Genomic DNA, 18,549 nt, shown 5'->3' on the forward strand with positions numbered 1-18,549 from the left:
ATACATGACCCCTGGGGGTCTGTAGAAGTGATCTGTGTTTATGGGACTCAGTGATCTGTGTTTATGGGATTATTGATCAGCAGAGACGACCTCATTTCATTCTGGACTATTTTTATGATCCCTGTTTTTGTTCCTTGGCTTTGCTGTTCCCGGGGAATGAATGTGCCTCCTGCCTCCTGTCATTCTGCATTCTCACTGAATTTTTCATGTATTTTTCCTTTTTTTTGCTTCTGTGGATTGAATTCTCCCTGGGAGGAGAAAGGGTGGAGAGAGGGAAGGAGGAGGAAGTGAGAGAGGGATGGGAGGAGAGAGAGAGAGAGAGAGAGAGAGAGAGAGACAGATGAGGAGGGGGGATGGGGCACGTCTTTGTATAGCAGGAACGAGGCTTCATCATCAGACAGTCAGATAGAGAGACTCAATATTTGCCTGACATGCACACTGAGAGATAGATGCATCCGTGAGCCTGAGACGAGGGACGACCGCATAGAGCGTGCAGCATCTGCGCAACTGAGACCTTCCCCCCGGACCGGAGGGAGACAGCCGGCATCACCACCTAGGCAGCTGGACCAGAGGAGAGGGCAGGACGGGCGCATCTGAGATAATGGAACACACCCTGCTCCTTGCGAGCTGTGTTCTGCTACTGAGCGTGCAGGTGAGGGGCGAGGGCGAGGGTGGGGGGCACACGGCTGCAGTGCACAGCTGGGCTGGGTGGAGTTCATGTATTTTTGCAGCACTAAAGTCACCGCCAATGCACAGGTCACCCTGCCATGGTCTCTGACATTGTGGAGGACCCTGGGCCCCATTGCATGGCAGGCCCCTGAAAAGCTACCACTAGGTATTGATGGAGGACCGGGCTGCGGTCTAGGATGGGCACCACTGTTAGGGATGGTGCCCTGTGGAAGGAGATGACACTGTGGGCAGAACACGGTTGGGATCTAGTAGAAGCAGCAGCAGAGCTGTGTAGGTGTGTTGTGCTCTGCGCTGACATGGTTTGTGACAGGTGATGAGAATGAGGGGAGTGGGCACAGGGCATGATTTAGGGAAAGAGGTGGGGGTGCTCAGGATGCACCAAGAGATAAGTTTAAGGGGGTAATTATCACTAATTGTACAATGGGAAGAGCTGGAGCCCAGCAGGAGCCGGGGGTAGGTGCCTGGGCAGCAGAGGTTGGCGCAGTGTGGTTCAGTCTGTGTTGGAATAGCAGCTGGTGCCTGATGCCAGGATAGAGATTAATGGAATTACTAATCGTGTGATGGGTCTGTAATGGAGCAGCAGATAATGTTGGGAGTGAGCAGTGCTCAGGGGGCGGGGGGGCCGGGAGGGGGCAGCGTTCTCTCTGGTTAGGTAATGAAAGGTTGGAAGCCTCTGGCATTGTCGTGTATAAATCAGATTTCATGCTGGGGCTCAGCTACATGATGTCTGTGCTTTGTATGTTTACTCACACAGCCCTATACCTAGTTACAGCCGACAGTAGAAGTCACGAGTCTCAGCGCAAAGAGGAGAGCTGGCTTGTCACGTGTTCTTGCAATCTATTTGATTTGCAAGTGCAGTAACAAAAAACATGAAATATCTGCATATATCTTACTGAGCGGCGTGGCGTGTCGGTCTCAGAGGCGCAAAAAAAGGTTAGCGCGCTTTCTGGGACGTGTTTACGGGGAAAAAAAACATGAAAAAGATGCGACTGAATGAGCTGCGGTCTCAGTAGGGGGAGAAACAGGTGGCTGCGTATTGTGATCGTAGCGGCCAGATTACAGTAACCGTCCTCTTGTCTCCCCCTGGCACTGCCCGCCTCCCTGCAAACACAGACAGACCCCTTTTAACAAAAGAACAAGAGTGTATTGTAACTAGTGCCCATGTGAGGAGCGATCGGCCCCATCCACAATGGCTGGTCTGGTGCGTAGCACAGAGACTGTCATTACATAGATCACAATTGTTTTCTGGAGGACAGGAAAGCATTATATACAGGTATAGGCATCAGCTGAGGGTCATGGAAAGCGTTATATACAGGTATAGGCATCAGCTGAGGGTCATGGAAAGCGATATATACAGGTATAGGCATCAGCTGAGGGTCATGGAAAGCGTTATATACAGGTATAGGCATCAGCTGAGGGTCATGGAAAGCGTTATATACAGGTATAGGCATCAGCTGAGGGTCATGGAAAGCGATATATACAGGTATAGGCATCAGCTGAGGGTCATGGAAAGCGATATATACAGGTATAGGCATCAGCTGAGGGTCATGGAAAGCGATATATACAGGTATAGGTATCAGCTGAGGGTCATGGAAAGCGTTATATACAGGTATAGGCATCAGCTGAGGGTCATGGAAAGCGATATATACAGGTATAGGCATCAGCTGAGGGTCATGGAAAGCGATATATACAGGTATAGGCATCAGCTGAGGGTCATGGAAAGCGATATATACAGGTATAGGCATCAGCTGAGGGTCATGGAAAGCGATATATACAGGTATAGGCATCAGCTGAGGGTCATGGAAAGCGTTATATACAGGTATAGGCATCAGCTGAGGGTCATGGAAAGCGATATATACAGGTATAGGTATCAGCTGAGGGTCATGGAAATTGATATATACAGGTATAGGCATCAGCTGAGGGTCATGGAAATTGATATATACAGGTATAGGCATCAGCTGAGGGTCATGGAAAGTGATATATACAGGTATAGGCATCAGCTGAGGGTCATGGAAAGCGATATATACAGGTATAGGTATCAGCTGAGGGTCATGGAAATTGATATATACAGGTATAGGCATCAGCTGAGGGTCATGGAAATTGATATATACAGGTATAGGCATCAGCTGAGGGTCATGGAAAGTGATATATACAGGTATAGGCATCAGCTGAGGGTCATGGAAAGCGTTATATACAGGTATAGGCATCAGCTGAGGGTCATGGAAAGCGATATATACAGGTATAGGCATCAGCTGAGGGTCATGGAAAGCGATATATACAGGTATAGGTATCAGCTGAGGGTCATGGAAATTGATATATACAGGTATAGGCATCAGCTGAGGGTCATGGAAATTGATATATACAGGTATAGGCATCAGCTGAGGGTCATGGAAAGCGATATATACAGGTATAGGCATCAGCTGAGGGTCATGGAAAGCGATATATACAGGTATAGGTATCAGCTGAGGGTCATGGAAAGCGATATATACAGGTATAGGCATCAGCTGAGGGTCATGGAATGCGATATATACAGGTATAGGCATCAGCTGAGGGTCATGTAAAGCGATATATACAGGTATAGGCATCAGCTGAGGGTCATGGAAAGCGTTATATACAGGTATAGGCATCAGCTGAGGGTCATGGAAAGCGATATATACAGGTATAGGCATCAGCTGAGGGTCATGGAAAGCGATATATACAGGTATAGGCATCAGCTGAGGGTCATGGAAAGCGATATATACAGGTATAGGCATCAGCTGAGGGTCATGGAAAGCGATATATACAGGTATAGGCATCAGCTGAGGGTCATGGAAAGCGATATATACAGGTATAGGTATCAGCTGAGGGTCATGGAAAGCGATATATACAGGTATAGGCATCAGCTGAGGGTCATGGAAAGCGTTATATACAGGTATAGGCATCAGCTGAGGGTCATGGAAAGCGATATATACAGGTATAGGCATCAGCTGAGGGTCATGGAAAGCGTTACATACAGGTATAGGCATCAGCTGAGGTCATGGAAACCGTTACATACAGGTATAGGCATCAGCTGAGGTCATGGAAAGCGATATATACAGGTATAGGCATCAGCTGAGGGTCATGGAAAGCGATATATACAGGTATAGGCATCAGCTGAGGGTCATGGAAAGCGTTATATACAGGTATAGGTATCAGCTGAGGTCATGGAAAGCGATATATACAGGTATAGGCATCAGCTGAGGGTCATGGAAAGCGATATATACAGGTATAGGCATCAGCTGAGGGTCATGGAAAGCGTTATATACAGGTATCGGCATCAGCTGAGGGTCATGGAAAGCGATATATACAGGTATAGGCATCAGCTGAGGGTCATGGAAAGCGATATATACAGGTATCGGCATAAGCTGAGGGTCATGGAAAGCGATATATACAGGTATAGGCATCAGCTGAGTGTCATGGAAAGCGATATATACAGGTATAGGCATCAGCTGAGGGTCATGGAAAGCGTTATATACAGGTATAGGCATCAGCTGAGGGTCATGGAAAGCGATATATACAGGTATCGGCATCAGCTGAGGGTCATGGAAAGCGTTATATACAGGTATCGGCATCAGCTGAGGGTCATGGAAAGCGATAGATATATATATATACAGGTATAGGCATCAGCTGAGGGTCATGGAAAGCGTTATATACAGGTATAGGCATCAGCTGAGGGTCATGGAAAGCGATATATACAGGTATCGGCATCAGCTGAGGGTCATGGAAAGCGTTATATACAGGTATCGGCATCAGCTGAGGGTCATGGAAAGCGATATATATATATACAGGTATAGGCATCAGCTGAGGGTCATGGAAAGCGATATATACAGGTATAGGCATCAGCTGAGGGTCATGGAAAGCGATATATACAGGTATAGGCATCAGCTGAGGGTCATGGAAAGCGATATATACAGGTATAGGCATCAGCTGAGGGTCATGGAAAGCGATATATACAGGTATAGGCATCAGCTGAGGGTCATGGAAAGCGATATATACAGGTATAGGCATCAGCTGAGGGTCATGGAAAGCGATATATACAGGTATAGGCATCAGCTGAGGGTCATGGAAAGCTATATATACAGGTATAGGCATCAGCTGAGGGTCATGGAAAGAGATATATACAGGTATAGGTATCAGCTGAGGGTCATGGAAAGCGATATATACAGGTATAGGTATCAGCTGAGGGTCATGGAAAGCCATATATACAGGTATAGGCATCAGCTGAGGGTCATGGAAAGCGATATATACAGGTATAGGTATCAGCTGAGGTCATGGAAAGCGATATATACAGGTATAGGTATCAGCTGAGGGTCATGGAAAGCGTTATATACAGGTATAGGCATCAGCTGAGGTCATGGAAAGCGATATATACAGGTATAGGCATCAGCTGAGGGTCATGGAAAGATTTATATACAGGTATAGGCATCAGCTGAGGGTCATGGAAAGCGATATATATACAGGTATAGGTATCAGCTGAGGGTCATGGAAAGCGATATATACAGGTATAGGCATCAGCTGAGGGTCATGGAAAGCGATATATACAGGTATAGGCATCAGCTGAGGGTCATGGAAAGCGATATACAGGTATAGGCATCAGCTGAGGGTCATGGAAAGCGATATATACAGGTATAGGTATCAGCTGAGGGTCATGGAAAGCGTTATATACAGGTATAGGCATCAGCTGAGGGTCATGGAAAGCGATATATACAGGTATAGGCATCAGCTGAGGGTCATGGAAAGCGATATATACAGGTATAGGCATCAGCTGAGGGTCATGGAAATTGATATATATATATATACAGGTATAGGCATCAGCTGAGGGTCATGGAAAGCGATATATACAGGTATAGGCATCAGCTGAGGGTCATGGAAAGCGATATATATATATACAGGTATAGGCATCAGCTGAGGGTCATGGAAAGCGATATATACAGGTATAGGTATCAGCTGAGGGTCATGGAAAGCGATATATACAGGTATAGGCATCAGCTGAGGGTCATGGAAAGCGATATATACAGGTATAGGCATCAGCTGAGGGTCATGGAAAGCGATATATACAGGTATAGGAATCAGCTGAGGGTCATGGAAAGCGTTATATACAGGTATAGGCATCAGCTGAGGGTCATGGAAAGCGTTATATACAGGTATAGGCATCAGCTGAGGGTCATGGAAAGCGATATATGCAGGTATAGGCATCAGCTGAGGGTCATGGAAAGCGATATATACAGGTATAGGCATCAGCTGAGGGTCATGGAAAGCGATATATACAGGTATCGGCATCAGCTGAGGGTCATGGAAAGCGATATATGCAGGTATCGGCATCAGCTGAGGGTCATGGAAAGCGATATATGCAGGTATAGGCATCAGCTGAGGGTCATGGAAAGCGTTATATACAGGTATAGGCATCAGCTGAGGGTCATGGAAAGCGTTATATACAGGTATAGGCATCAGCTGAGGGTCATGGAAAGCGATATATGCAGGTATAGGCATCAGCTGAGAGTTATGGAAAGCGATATATACAGGTATAGGCATCAGCTGAGGGTCATGGAAAGCGTTATATACAGGTATAGGCATCAGCTGAGGGTCATGGAAAGCGATATATACAGGTATAGGCATCAGCTGAGGGTCATGGAAAGCGATATATACAGGTATAGGTATCAGCTGAGGGTCATGGAAAGCGATATATACAGGTATAGGTATCAGCTGAGGTTCATGGAAAGCGATATATACAGGTATAGGCATCAGCTGAGGGTCATGGAAAGCGATATATACAGGTATAGGCATCAGCTGAGGGTCATGGAAAGCGATATATACAGGTATAGGCATCAGCTGAGGGTCATGGAAAGCGTTATATACAGGTATAGGCATCAGCTGAGGGTCATGGAAAGCGATATATATACAGGTATAGGCATCAGCTGAGGGTCATGGAAAGCGATATATATACAGGTATAGGCATCAGCTGAGGGTCATGGAAAGCGATATATACAGGTATAGGCATCAGCTGAGGGTCATGGAAAGCGTTATATACAGGTATAGGCATCAGCTGAGGGTCATGGAAAGCGATATATACAGGTTTAGGCATCAGCTGAGGGTCATGGAAAGCGATATATACAGGTATAGGCATCAGCTGAGGGTCATGGAAAGCGTTATATACAGGTATAGGCATCAGCTGAGGGTCATGGAAAGCGATATATACAGGTATAGGCATCAGCTGAGGGTCATGGAAAGCGATATATACAGGTATAGGCATCAGCTGAGGGTCATGGAAAGCGATATATACAGGTATAGGCATCAGCTGAGGGTCATGGAAAGCGATATATACAGGTATAGGCATCAGCTGAGGGTCATGGAAAGCGATATACAGGTATAGGTATCAGCTGAGGGTCATGGAAAGCGTTATATACAGGTACAGGCATCAGCTGAGAGTTATGGAAAGCGATATATATAGGTATAGGCATCAGCTGAGGGTCATGGAAAGCGATATATACAGGTATAGGCATCAGCTGAGGGTCATGGAAAGCGTTATATACAGGTATAGGCATCAGCTGAGGGTCATGGAAAGCGATATATATACAGGTATAGGCATCAGCTGAGGGTCATGGAAAGCGATATAAAGGTATAGGCATCAGCTGAGGGTCATGGAAAGCGATATATACAGGTATAGGCATCAGCTGAGGGTCATGGAAAGCGATATAAAGGTATAGGCATCAGCTGAGGGTCATGGAAAGCGATATATACAGGTATAGGCATCAGCTGAGGGTCATGGAAAGCGATATATACAGGTATAGGCATCAGCTGAGGGTCATGGAAAGCGATATATACAGGTATAGGCATCAGCTGAGGGTCATGGAAAGCGATATACAGGTATAGGTATCAGCTGAGGGTCATGGAAAGCGTTATATACAGGTACAGGCATCAGCTGAGAGTTATGGAAAGCGATATATACAGGTATAGGCATCAGCTGAGGGTCATGGAAAGCGTTATATACAGGTATAGGCATCAGCTGAGGGTCATGGAAAGCGATATATACAGGTATAGGCATCAGCTGAGGGTCATGGAAAGCGATATATACAGGTATAGGTATCAGCTGAGGGTCATGGAAAGCGATATATACAGGTATAGGTATCAGCTGAGGTTCATCGAAAGCGATATATACAGGTATAGGCATCAGCTGAGGGTCATGGAAAGCGATATATACAGGTATAGGCATCAGCTGAGGGTCATGGAAAGCGATATATACAGGTATAGGCATCAGCTGAGGGTCATGGAAAGCGATATATACAGGTATAGGCATCAGCTGAGGGTCATGGAAAGCGTTATATACAGGTATAGGCATCAGCTGAGGGTCATGGAAAGCGATATATATACAGGTATAGGCATCAGCTGAGGGTCATGGAAAGCGATATAAAGGTATAGGCATCAGCTGAGGGTCATGGAAAGCGATATATACAGGTATAGGCATCAGCTGAGGGTCATGGAAAGCGATATATACAGGTATAGGCATCAGCTGAGGGTCATGGAAAGCGATATATACAGGTATAGGCATCAGCTGAGGGTCATGGAAAGCGATATATACAGGTATAGGCATCAGCTGAGGGTCATGGAAAGCGATATACAGGTATAGGTATCAGCTGAGGGTCATGGAAAGCGTTATATACAGGTACAGGCATCAGCTGAGAGTTATGGAAAGCGATATATACAGGTATAGGCATCAGCTGAGGGTCATGGAAAGCGTTATATACAGGTATCGGCATCAGCTGAGGGTCATGGAAAGCGATATATACAGGTATAGGTATCAGCTGAGGGTCATGGAAAGCGATATATATACAGGTATAGGCATCAGCTGAGGGTCATGGAAAGCGATATAAAGGTATAGGCATCAGCTGAGGGTCATGGAAAGCGATATATACAGGTATAGGCATCAGCTGAGGGTCATGGAAAGCGATATATACAGGTATAGGTATCAGCTGAGGGTCATGGAAAGCGTTATATACAGGTACAGGCATCAGCTGAGAGTTATGGAAAGCGATATATACAGGTATAGGCATCAGCTGAGGGTCATGGAAAGCGATATATACAGGTATAGGCATCAGCTGAGGGTCATGGAAAGCGTTATATACAGGTATAGGCATCAGCTGAGGGTCATGGAAAGCGATATATATACAGGTATAGGCATCAGCTGAGGGTCATGGAAAGCGATATAAAGGTATAGGCATCAGCTGAGGGTCATGGAAAGCGATATATACAGGTATAGGCATCAGCTGAGGGTCATGGAAAGCGATATAAAGGTATAGGCATCAGCTGAGGGTCATGGAAAGCGATATATACAGGTATAGGTATCAGCTGAGGGTCATGGAAAGCGTTATATACAGGTACAGGCATCAGCTGAGAGTTATGGAAAGCGATATATACAGGTATAGGCATCAGCTGAGGGTCATGGAAAGCGTTATATACAGGTATAGGCATCAGCTGAGGGTCATGGAAAGCGATATATACAGGTATAGGCATCAGCTGAGGGTCATGGAAAGCGATATATACAGGTATAGGCATCAGCTGAGGGTCATGGAAAGCGATATATACAGGTATAGGCATCAGCTGAGGGTCATGGAAAGCGACATATACAGGTATAGGCATCAGCTGAGGGTCATGGAAAGCGTTATATACAGGTATAGGCATCAGCTGAGGGTCATGGAAAGCGTTATATACAGGTATAGGCATCAGCTGAGGGTCATGGAAAGCGATATATACAGGTATAGGCATCAGCTGAGGGTCATGGAAAGCGATATATACAGGTATAGGCATCAGCTGAGGGTCATGGAAAGCGATATATACAGGTATAGGCATCAGCTGAGGGTCATGGAAAGCGATATACAGGTATAGGTATCAGCTGAGGGTCATGGAAAGCGTTATATACAGGTACAGGCATCAGCTGAGAGTTATGGAAAGCGATATATACAGGTATAGGCATCAGCTGAGGGTCATGGAAAGCGTTATATACAGGTATCGGCATCAGCTGAGGGTCATGGAAAGCGATATATACAGGTATAGATATCAGCTGAGGGTCATGGAAAGCGATATATATACAGGTATAGGCATCAGCTGAGGGTCATGGAAAGCGATATAAAGGTATAGGCATCAGCTGAGGGTCATGGAAAGCGATATATACAGGTACAGGCATCAGCTGAGAGTTATGGAAAGCGATATATACAGGTATAGGCATCAGCTGAGGGTCATGGAAAGCGATATATACAGGTATAGGTATCAGCTGAGGGTCATATACTAAACATTAGGCAGTGAGAGTACAGCACTGGTTTCCCCACAAGTGCGCGCAGCTGGTGAATCGCTCGTAGACTTGTATAATATTTGCTGATACTTGTCATTGTGTGGACAAACCTGTCGTTTCTGAAGTACTTCTTTTGTTTGGGGCAACCATTACTAAATAAGCACTCTGCAGTCTGTATACATAATGTGCAGGTCACGTATAGGCCTTATTTTAGCACTGAGATCAAAGCTGACACTTAGCGGTAAATTTAGTAAAGTGAGAGTTTTTAGAAGTTGAGATGTTGCCCATAGCAACCAATCAGATTCTAGCTATTATCTTCTAGAAGATGCTAGTTAAATGTTAAGTAGAATCTGATTGGTTGCTAGGGGCAACATCACTTTTAAAACTCACTTCTAAAAACTCTCACTTTAGTAAATTTACCCCTTACTCTCCACTAACTAATAGTGCGTCTAGGTGTAAGGTAAGACGGGGAAATCTGAAGGGGCTTTGGGACAGACTTTATCAGTGCCGTGTGGTGAGGTGAATGTCTGGGGAGGCACTGGCAGTGACATACGGTGAGGTGAACGGCTGGGGAGGCACTAGCAGTGACGTGCGGTGAGGTGAACGGCTGGGGAGGCACTGGCAGTGACTTACGATGAGGTGAATGGCTGTGGAGGCACTGGCAGTGACGTGCGGTGAGGTGAACGGCTGTGGAGGCACTGGCAGTGCCGTGCGGTGAGGTGAATGGCTGGGGAGGCACTGGCAGTGACGTGCGGTGAGGTGAATGGCTGGGGAGGCACTGGGTAGTATCAGAGCCAGATATACAGATACATATATGAGCCCGGGGATACATGTGGGCATTATACAAAGGGGCAGCAGTATATAGTGCTGGAAATGTGGTGTGTTTTGATCAGGGATATGTGGAATAGGTAGACAGGGGAGGCAGCGCCTCACACACCATACACTTATTACTCCAGAGTTTTGATTAAGAAAATGATTCGAATAATACAAAGAAAATTTTTACCAATTGTGTGCGTTAGAAGCTTTGCTGTACGGCGAGCAAGGTGCGCTTAGAAAACTGCGCTTCATTGCACACCGCAAAAATCACTCCTAAACTGTCCACCATTTATCTAATGTCATTAACCTCGCTCTGCATGCTGCAACCTGATATTTGCAATACCAATAAAACACAGGTGCACGTCTTCCATCCCTCACACCATTCCAGGCCTCCTTCTACTCCTTCGCACATGCCGCCATCTTGCGCAGTGAAGCTGCTCTCTCTGGGGGAAGGCTAGGTGCGTACATATGTTGCACTCTGGATTACCTGTGCTAAGGGCACTAACACTGCCTTTTATTATCAGGAACACGCTATAAAGTCTGCTCACCCAACCCCAGGTCCTCAGTAAGGCTGGGCATACGCTGAGCGATAATCTGGCCAATCCCACCGATTTACCACCATTGTGAATTATCAGCGTTCAGTGTATGTATATAAGGCCTGATTCAGAGCCGCTCATAAGCGGCCGCTCGTTCGTTCCGAGCGATGTTTGCACAACTGCGCATGCGTACGGATCGTAATACGCATGCGCGAACCAATCAGTGCGGCCAAAAATCGTGTGCTCGCTAAATAGCGAATCCCTGCTATTTTGAGTGACAGGAGGAGGCGTATGTGGGTGGTAACAGGGGAAGGTGCTTGAAAACGGGGAGTGGAGATCCGAACGCAGGCGTGCCTAAAGGTCAAAACGGGCGTTTTAGGGATGTGCATAATTAATACAGCAGCGTCACTGACCACGTCACTGGGTTATTTTATAGCCAGAACTGCTCGCAAGATTGTGGTAGCAAAAACCAACCACAAGAATAGCGAGCAGTTCATACGCTGTTCGATGTACTCGATGAATCTAATAAATAGCGGACATGACGTATGGTGCGAGCGGCCAGGGGGCGCAGTTTTTCAAAAAACGACCGCATGTTTTGTTCGCTCGTTCAGACCTAGAGGCGTGAACAGACCGCAAAGAGCGAACGGTTCATTTGAATAGCCACCCCTATTTTCTGACCGAGCGAGCGCAAATAGCGTCCGGCTCTGAATTAAGCCCATAGTCTCCTCCTAAACCACCATATATGCCTCAGCACATTTCCAACACGCTTCCTTTGCCCTCTTTTGCCATAACCTCCCCCCATTCTTACACTAGGCCAGAACCTGCCCGCTGCACCCATCAACTAGGGCACAGGTTTCCGCCAGCGCTGTCTTTGTGGTTATTATGGGGCCAATTCGTTATTAATAGCGGTGGCCCCAAGTATCTGACTTGCTGCGAGCTGCGGCAGTTGATCCCAGGCCCTGGTAAGCATCTAGGCCCTTCAGCTCTTTTATTCCTGCTGTCACTGCTAATTAGTAGCAGCAAAACTTTACACTGGCGGGTTTCAGGTTACATATGCGCACAGAGAAGGCCGTAGGGGGCGGAGGGATCGGAATAGATCAGTCCTCGCAACTCGCATCTCTTTACATTCAGCTTCGGGCCTCTCGGATAAGTCTCCTGTGTTACCTACACAATATATATCACCGGTCCTCCAATGTGAGCGAGATTTCCGGGTCTCTAACTGAATGATGAATAACCCCCCCCCCATGACTGTACATGCAGAATTCCTTGTTAATGAGCTCGCTTGTTTGTACCGTAATGTTATGCACTTCGTAACCTGTTTGTATGGAAACCCGATGGATTGCGTACAACCGATTGTCAGGCTGCAGCCATTTGTAGGGGGGGCATCAGGAAGCGTCCCAGAATATGGGGCATTGGCCCTCATTCAGACCCACTCGCGAGCGGCTGTCCGCTCGCAAGTGGGTCGATGGTCTGCACTGCGCATGCGCACGACGGAGGGAGCTCCGTTGTGCGCATGCGTGAGACGCGACGAGCGAAGGACTTTCCTTCACTCGTAGTGTCTCATCAAAGGGGGCGTGCTGTCGATGTTGACTGACAGCACGCCCCCTTTGGTGGGCGTGCCTGCCAGACGGAGCCGTTCCCATGGGAACGCCTACCGTCAGAAGCCGGCCCCACTGACATCACTAGTGATGTCAGTGGGAGTGATTTTGGCTCTGATAGAGCCAAAATCACTCCTGGCCTTGCGGTTGAAAACCTCAACCGCAGGCTATTGCTCGCAGTTTCGATGGTCGCGATGGTCAAGACCATCGCGACCATCATCCTGCACGCTCGTATATGCTGTGGGTGGTGACCCACAGCTATACGAGCGTCCAGGAGGACGCTCCATATTCATGGAGGTGGGCCCTGATTCAGAGCGAGCGCTCTGGTCAGAGCGTCCGGCTCTGAATCAGGGCCATTGTCTTCTGCCCGTTCTGGAGCCAGTGGCTGCATCCGTCTACCCTGCTTCACTGGCTTCAGCTGCGTGAAAACACCGTCCTCGGGCGCATCAGCGGAGATCACTGGAGCTGGTGCGTCCAAAGATCTCCGAATCCGCCGAACACGCTGTAAGGTCCCACGCCCCTTTGTGGTGCCCTATAAATAACGGTTCATAATAATAATGAAGAATAATTATTGCCAAACACCAAAATAAAAATAAAAGGAAACGATTGTGATCCTTGATTTGGTTTTTAAACATGTTCGATTTGTGAGACCGTTTAAATCTTACCAGCGTATGCTAATCGCCGATCGCCTGGGCGCGATTCTCCCGATACTCTGGTGATGAATACATGGAGCTAAACGACTTCTTGCTACTGATCGCTACTTGCTAGTAGTGGAATTTAATTCACTCAATGTACGGAGTCACTTCAAGGTGGCTTAAATGGCACAGACCGCCGGATTGTATGTGGGGTCGTCTGATAAAGTCTCAGGGGCATGACCAGCTCTAGTACTGTAGACCAGGGCAGATTATTCGTAACCACAATGCTCTTAATCATCCAATCATTGGGTCTGATTTAGAGATGGATGCTAATACAGCCGCGATTACAGAAATACTCGTATGCGAATGCTGATCTCAGCTCTCCCATGTTGCTCCACCATGCCATAGCGTGTACGAGCGCTGAGACGCCCACTTTCAGGCTGCGCGGTCTGTGCATTTGTACTGGAGATTGTAAACACTCCAACATCGATGTAACATCGCTCACAGCAGCGACATTTGCGGTAGCCAAGGGTCTCCTCAATCTACTCTCCTCCAATCCAGCCAACAGTGGCCTCTGACGCAGCGGATTTGCGATTGGGAACGCTGCAGCGCTCCCAGACACCTCAGTGACATTCCCATAACGCCCCCATGAAATGGCTCCATTTTGCGATCACTTTAGGTCCCCTCCCAGTCTCCGCCCTGACGCGCACAGGGATCGCAAACCTTTTGCAAGTGTTAGCGATCTTGTACGCAATTGCAAATGACATTGGACACTTGGGTTCGCATGTGCGCAGTAATGGGTTTTCCAAAACTTTTTGTGCATTCTCAGAAGAAGAAAAAAAATCGCTCAACTGCGTACAGCAGCGATACTGCGCCCGTCTCTGAATCAGACCTATTGTAAGTAAACTGCGTTCCCTTTATCTGCGCTAAATTTCCCATATCCTACCCCATACAAGATAAGTACGGTTCTGCTTTCTAGAGCTTCCATTTTTGTTGTAGTTTTGGCTGGACTATGCCATAAGGGTAGTACTGGGAGCTGCTCTGAGATTATCGGGATGCCGACAGTCAGAGTTCCGACACTATCAGGTAAGTATCCTAGCGCTAACCCTTACCCCTAACCCTCCCTCCCGGTACCTGAACCTAAACTCCCCTCCTTAGTGCCTAAACCTAACCTCCCCCTCCCCGCACCCTAAACCTTACCCACCCCCTAACTGCCTACCCCTTCCCCTAGTGCCTAACCCTCACCCTAACCCCAGATACTTACCTTGGGGACACCGGCGGTTGGGATACTGGAGTCGGGATCCTGACACTGTGGGGATTCTGGCGCCGATATTTTGACTGTCGGCATCACGCACGCCTGGATGGCGACTACATCCCCTTGTACGCTCTTTAGCCGGACATGCCATAAGCCCCCACAATGCTCTAACCGTCCCATGCCACACTTCTATGACTGCTTTGCTTGTGTCAAGCAATACCAAGTGGGGGGGTTCAATGGCTTTTGCCGATGGACCTCTCATTCCCATCAGATCTGGTGAACGGCGTTTCTGTGACATAATGCTTTCGCCTTCTAGACTAACCCCGCTAACGAAAACACGAGGCTCTGATGTCGCTCTTACAAATCGCAGAGGATCCTGATCCAACCAGGAGACCCATCGCACGTGTAGCTGTACTTAAACCATACAGTTCTGCCAACGACGTGAAATCTCACTGGATAAACTGCACTTTACCCTGATGGGATCAGTAAACTAATTTATTTAATTTGCCGCAACTAGAGCAACAGTGCATGAAGACGCTTCTGTACATCGTATTATCAAGTAGACCACAGGTTCTTAAACTCGGTCCTCAGGACCCCAAACAGTGCATGTTTTCCAGGTCTCCTCACAGAATCATAAGTGAAATAATTAGCTCCACTTGTGGATCTTTTAAAATGTGTCAGTGAGTAATGACTACACCTGTGCACCTGCTGGGTGACCTGGAAAACGTGACCTGTGTGGGGTCCTGAGGACCGAGTTTGAGAACCACTGAAGTAGACTCTATGTCCATGACTCCATAACTGTCCCTAATGTCCAGGCACTGTCCCCCCAGGTTTCACAGCTGGAAGTTTAGTGATCTGTTATTGTGCTAACTCCAGTATATGAGCCTCAGAATTCTGTGACATCCACTTTCCTTAAATGTCTCCCTGGCGAGTCTACAGAGCCTGCTCAGCAGTGGTAGGTGCCTACCGACCAGCTGCGAGAGGCAGGAGGCTGCCAGGACCCAACAGAAGAGGATATGTCAGCTTCGTATATTGGCATCTCTAGATACTCCTCTCCCAAGGTGTCTGATCTCAAGCTAAGCAGGGTTGGGCCTGGTCACTACCTCCAATAGAAGATTGAAATTACTGTTGTATTAATTAATATCATCAAAATCAATATTTAAGCAGCCGCTAGTGACTGCCATCCGGTGCTGCTACTGTTGGGTGTGGTACTGTTGGTGTGGCACTGTTGATGTGGTACAGTTGGTGTGGTACTGTTGATGTGGTACTGTTGGTGTGGCACTGTTGGTGTGGCACTGTTGATGTGGCACTGTTGGTGTGGTACAGTTGGTGTGGTACAGTTGGTGTGGTACTGTTGGTGTGGCACTGTTGATGTGACACTGTTGGTGTGGTACTGTTGGTGTGGTACAGTTGGTGTGGCACTGTTGGTGTGGTACTGTTGGACCGAAGATAGAGAGCAGAAGGTGAAGACATGAAACATGAAGCAAGTATGGGCTAAATCTGCCAACCCTACTGTACCTAATTTAAAGTCGCATGTCCTGACAATCAGAGCCATAAATAGGGGTGGGCAAGTGTTGCTGCTGTCCAGGGCACAGGGCCTAGGGGTCGTTACCATCACTGCCCCATGACACCTGCATTTGGGTTGCAGGGTCCCTGGAATGACAATCTGCAGCCTGTGCAGCTGCTGCAGAGTCCCCAGAGCGCCCTTAGGAAACTAGAGGCACCTAGATTTATCCTTGTCCAATGGCCACGCCCCCTAGATCTGCAGCTGGGAAAACCAGGCTACTGGCAGACAGTTAATGATACATGATACAGCGACACAACCATTGCCAGGCAAGACACTCTGGAACTTGTAGTTCCTCCATAGCTGGAATGGCATATGTTTCCTACATCTGCAACAGAAATGTATGTTAGTTATGAAATATAATTGCTTGCTACATGTTACACGGCAGGATTGATATTGCGGTAAATTAATGTTATTACACTCTCACAAAAGTGTATTGTACGATTTACACACACGTCTCCTGGCGCCAAACAATGCAATATCGCTAATGAAGGAGGCCGTAAATTCACTGAAACAGAACGACTCTTAGACATAATGAACGAGGTATCAGCCCCGGTACTAGCGCTAAACTATCCCAGAAAAGTAATCCTGTTAGTGATAAATGGCCAATGCATCCGTGATTTATATATTATTTTATGCACTTGTGTCTAAGCACTGAGATATTACACTAAATGATATACAATGCCATAAAACAGAAGGTGAGATGGCACTGCCCCAGTGAGCTTACAATCAAAGAGGTGTGTGGAACCCTTGACACATTCGGTTGTAGAGTAGTAAATGTATTTGCTTGTGGCTTATTGCGTGCAATAATAAAGCAGCGGCCGATGACCGGCATTTCTGCGACACATTTCCGACCGTGCAGCTGCCGCTTATCGCGACAAAATGAAATTAAGGATTGCGAGAACGTATTATTGATGGCACACAGGGACAGGAGCCAAAGCGTCCGCATCTCTTCCTCTTCTGGACCTCCGCGGCGCAAAGGCGCATTCATCGTCTGCTGACCACACATGTGTGTGCGGTCATTGCCACGGAGAAATCCTACGGATCCCTCTCCCGGTAAATGATGCGGTAAGTAACCCATAGACTACAATGGCTAACACCATCTAAAGATGGCGTCAGCTACCGCGGTGAGCGTGTTCCGGAGCAAGACAATAACAGATATCTGCGATTCCTGCTAAAGTCCCCCATACATACATTATGGGGAAACTCATACTTACCGACATTTGGCCGGGTCGGTGCAACAGGGCGGGTGGGGGCAGTTTAAGCAGGCGGAGCAGGGGCGGGCCGACGCGATCGCATCATCGCGGCCCAGCCCCTTGCTTTATAACGCCAATATTAACGGAATTATAAAGCAGGGGACCGGGCTACAATTATGCGATTCAGCGTGAAATGCATCATCGCAGCCCTGGACCGCCCACTTTCACGGCGATTGCGGGGGGGGTCTCGGGGGGGCCAGCTACTCTTGCGGAGTGCGGGGAGCGGCAGCCGGTTTTCGAGAGGCTCCCGACAGTCTCGGGAGAGTAGGCAAGTATGGGGAAACTCTGCAAATATTGGTTAATAATAATATATAGGCCCCGTATAATTACATTTGTGCTTCTGCATCTATATTTTCAGACTGATGCATTATAATACATATCCCTAACTCTAGCATAGAGATGTGTCCCGGGCAAAGGCGCTTAAATCATTTGCATCAACTTGCAAGTGGTTTATAAAAGTGAAAAATGGACGCCGTGTAGTCATTGTATATTTCATTACTTGTGACAATCAAAATACAACCAATCTCAATGTGGCATCTGTATGAGCTTACGGTACCTGTATGTACACAGTAGCAGCTGTCTGCCCCCCACACACACACTCCGTGCGCAACGGACCGCGATTGCATGATATGTACTTGTGCACAGACTCTTATTAACAGTGCGCAATTGTACTTACTGTACGTGTAATTGCCAATGAAGCCCTTAGAATGCACGCGCCTTACATACAGTGACTCCATGCCGCATGTACGATTGTCAGGCATCCTTTCCGCACCTTCCAAAATTTTACAACCCGACTCTTCGTAAATAAACCCCCATGTGTCTGTGATCTTGTCTCGAATTCGCTGCGCCCTGTAAATGAATGTTAGTAATAATAAACCTTGTAAGAGGTGAAAACAGA

The 18,549-nt window shown here is 47.4% G+C and overlaps 1 protein-coding gene across 2 annotated transcripts in view; it reads left to right on the plus strand.

Moving 5' to 3' along the window:
* Positions 1-321: 321 nt before the first annotated feature.
* APLP1 (amyloid beta precursor like protein 1) overlaps positions 322-18,549 on the plus strand; it is a 93,986-nt gene continuing 75,758 nt past the window's right edge. For both annotated transcript variants that reach the window (XM_088459369.1, XM_088459370.1), the window contains exon 1: positions 322-652. In XM_088459369.1, coding sequence (XP_088315495.1) covers positions 602-652 — 51 coding nt within the window. In that variant the 5' untranslated portion in view covers positions 322-601. The remainder of the gene's footprint in view (positions 653-18,549) is intronic.

This window comes from Taudactylus pleione, unplaced genomic scaffold (assembly GCF_031769625.1).
Source record: "Taudactylus pleione unplaced genomic scaffold, aTauple2 ptg000906l, whole genome shotgun sequence".
Taxonomy (NCBI): domain Eukaryota; kingdom Metazoa; phylum Chordata; class Amphibia; order Anura; family Myobatrachidae; genus Taudactylus; species Taudactylus pleione.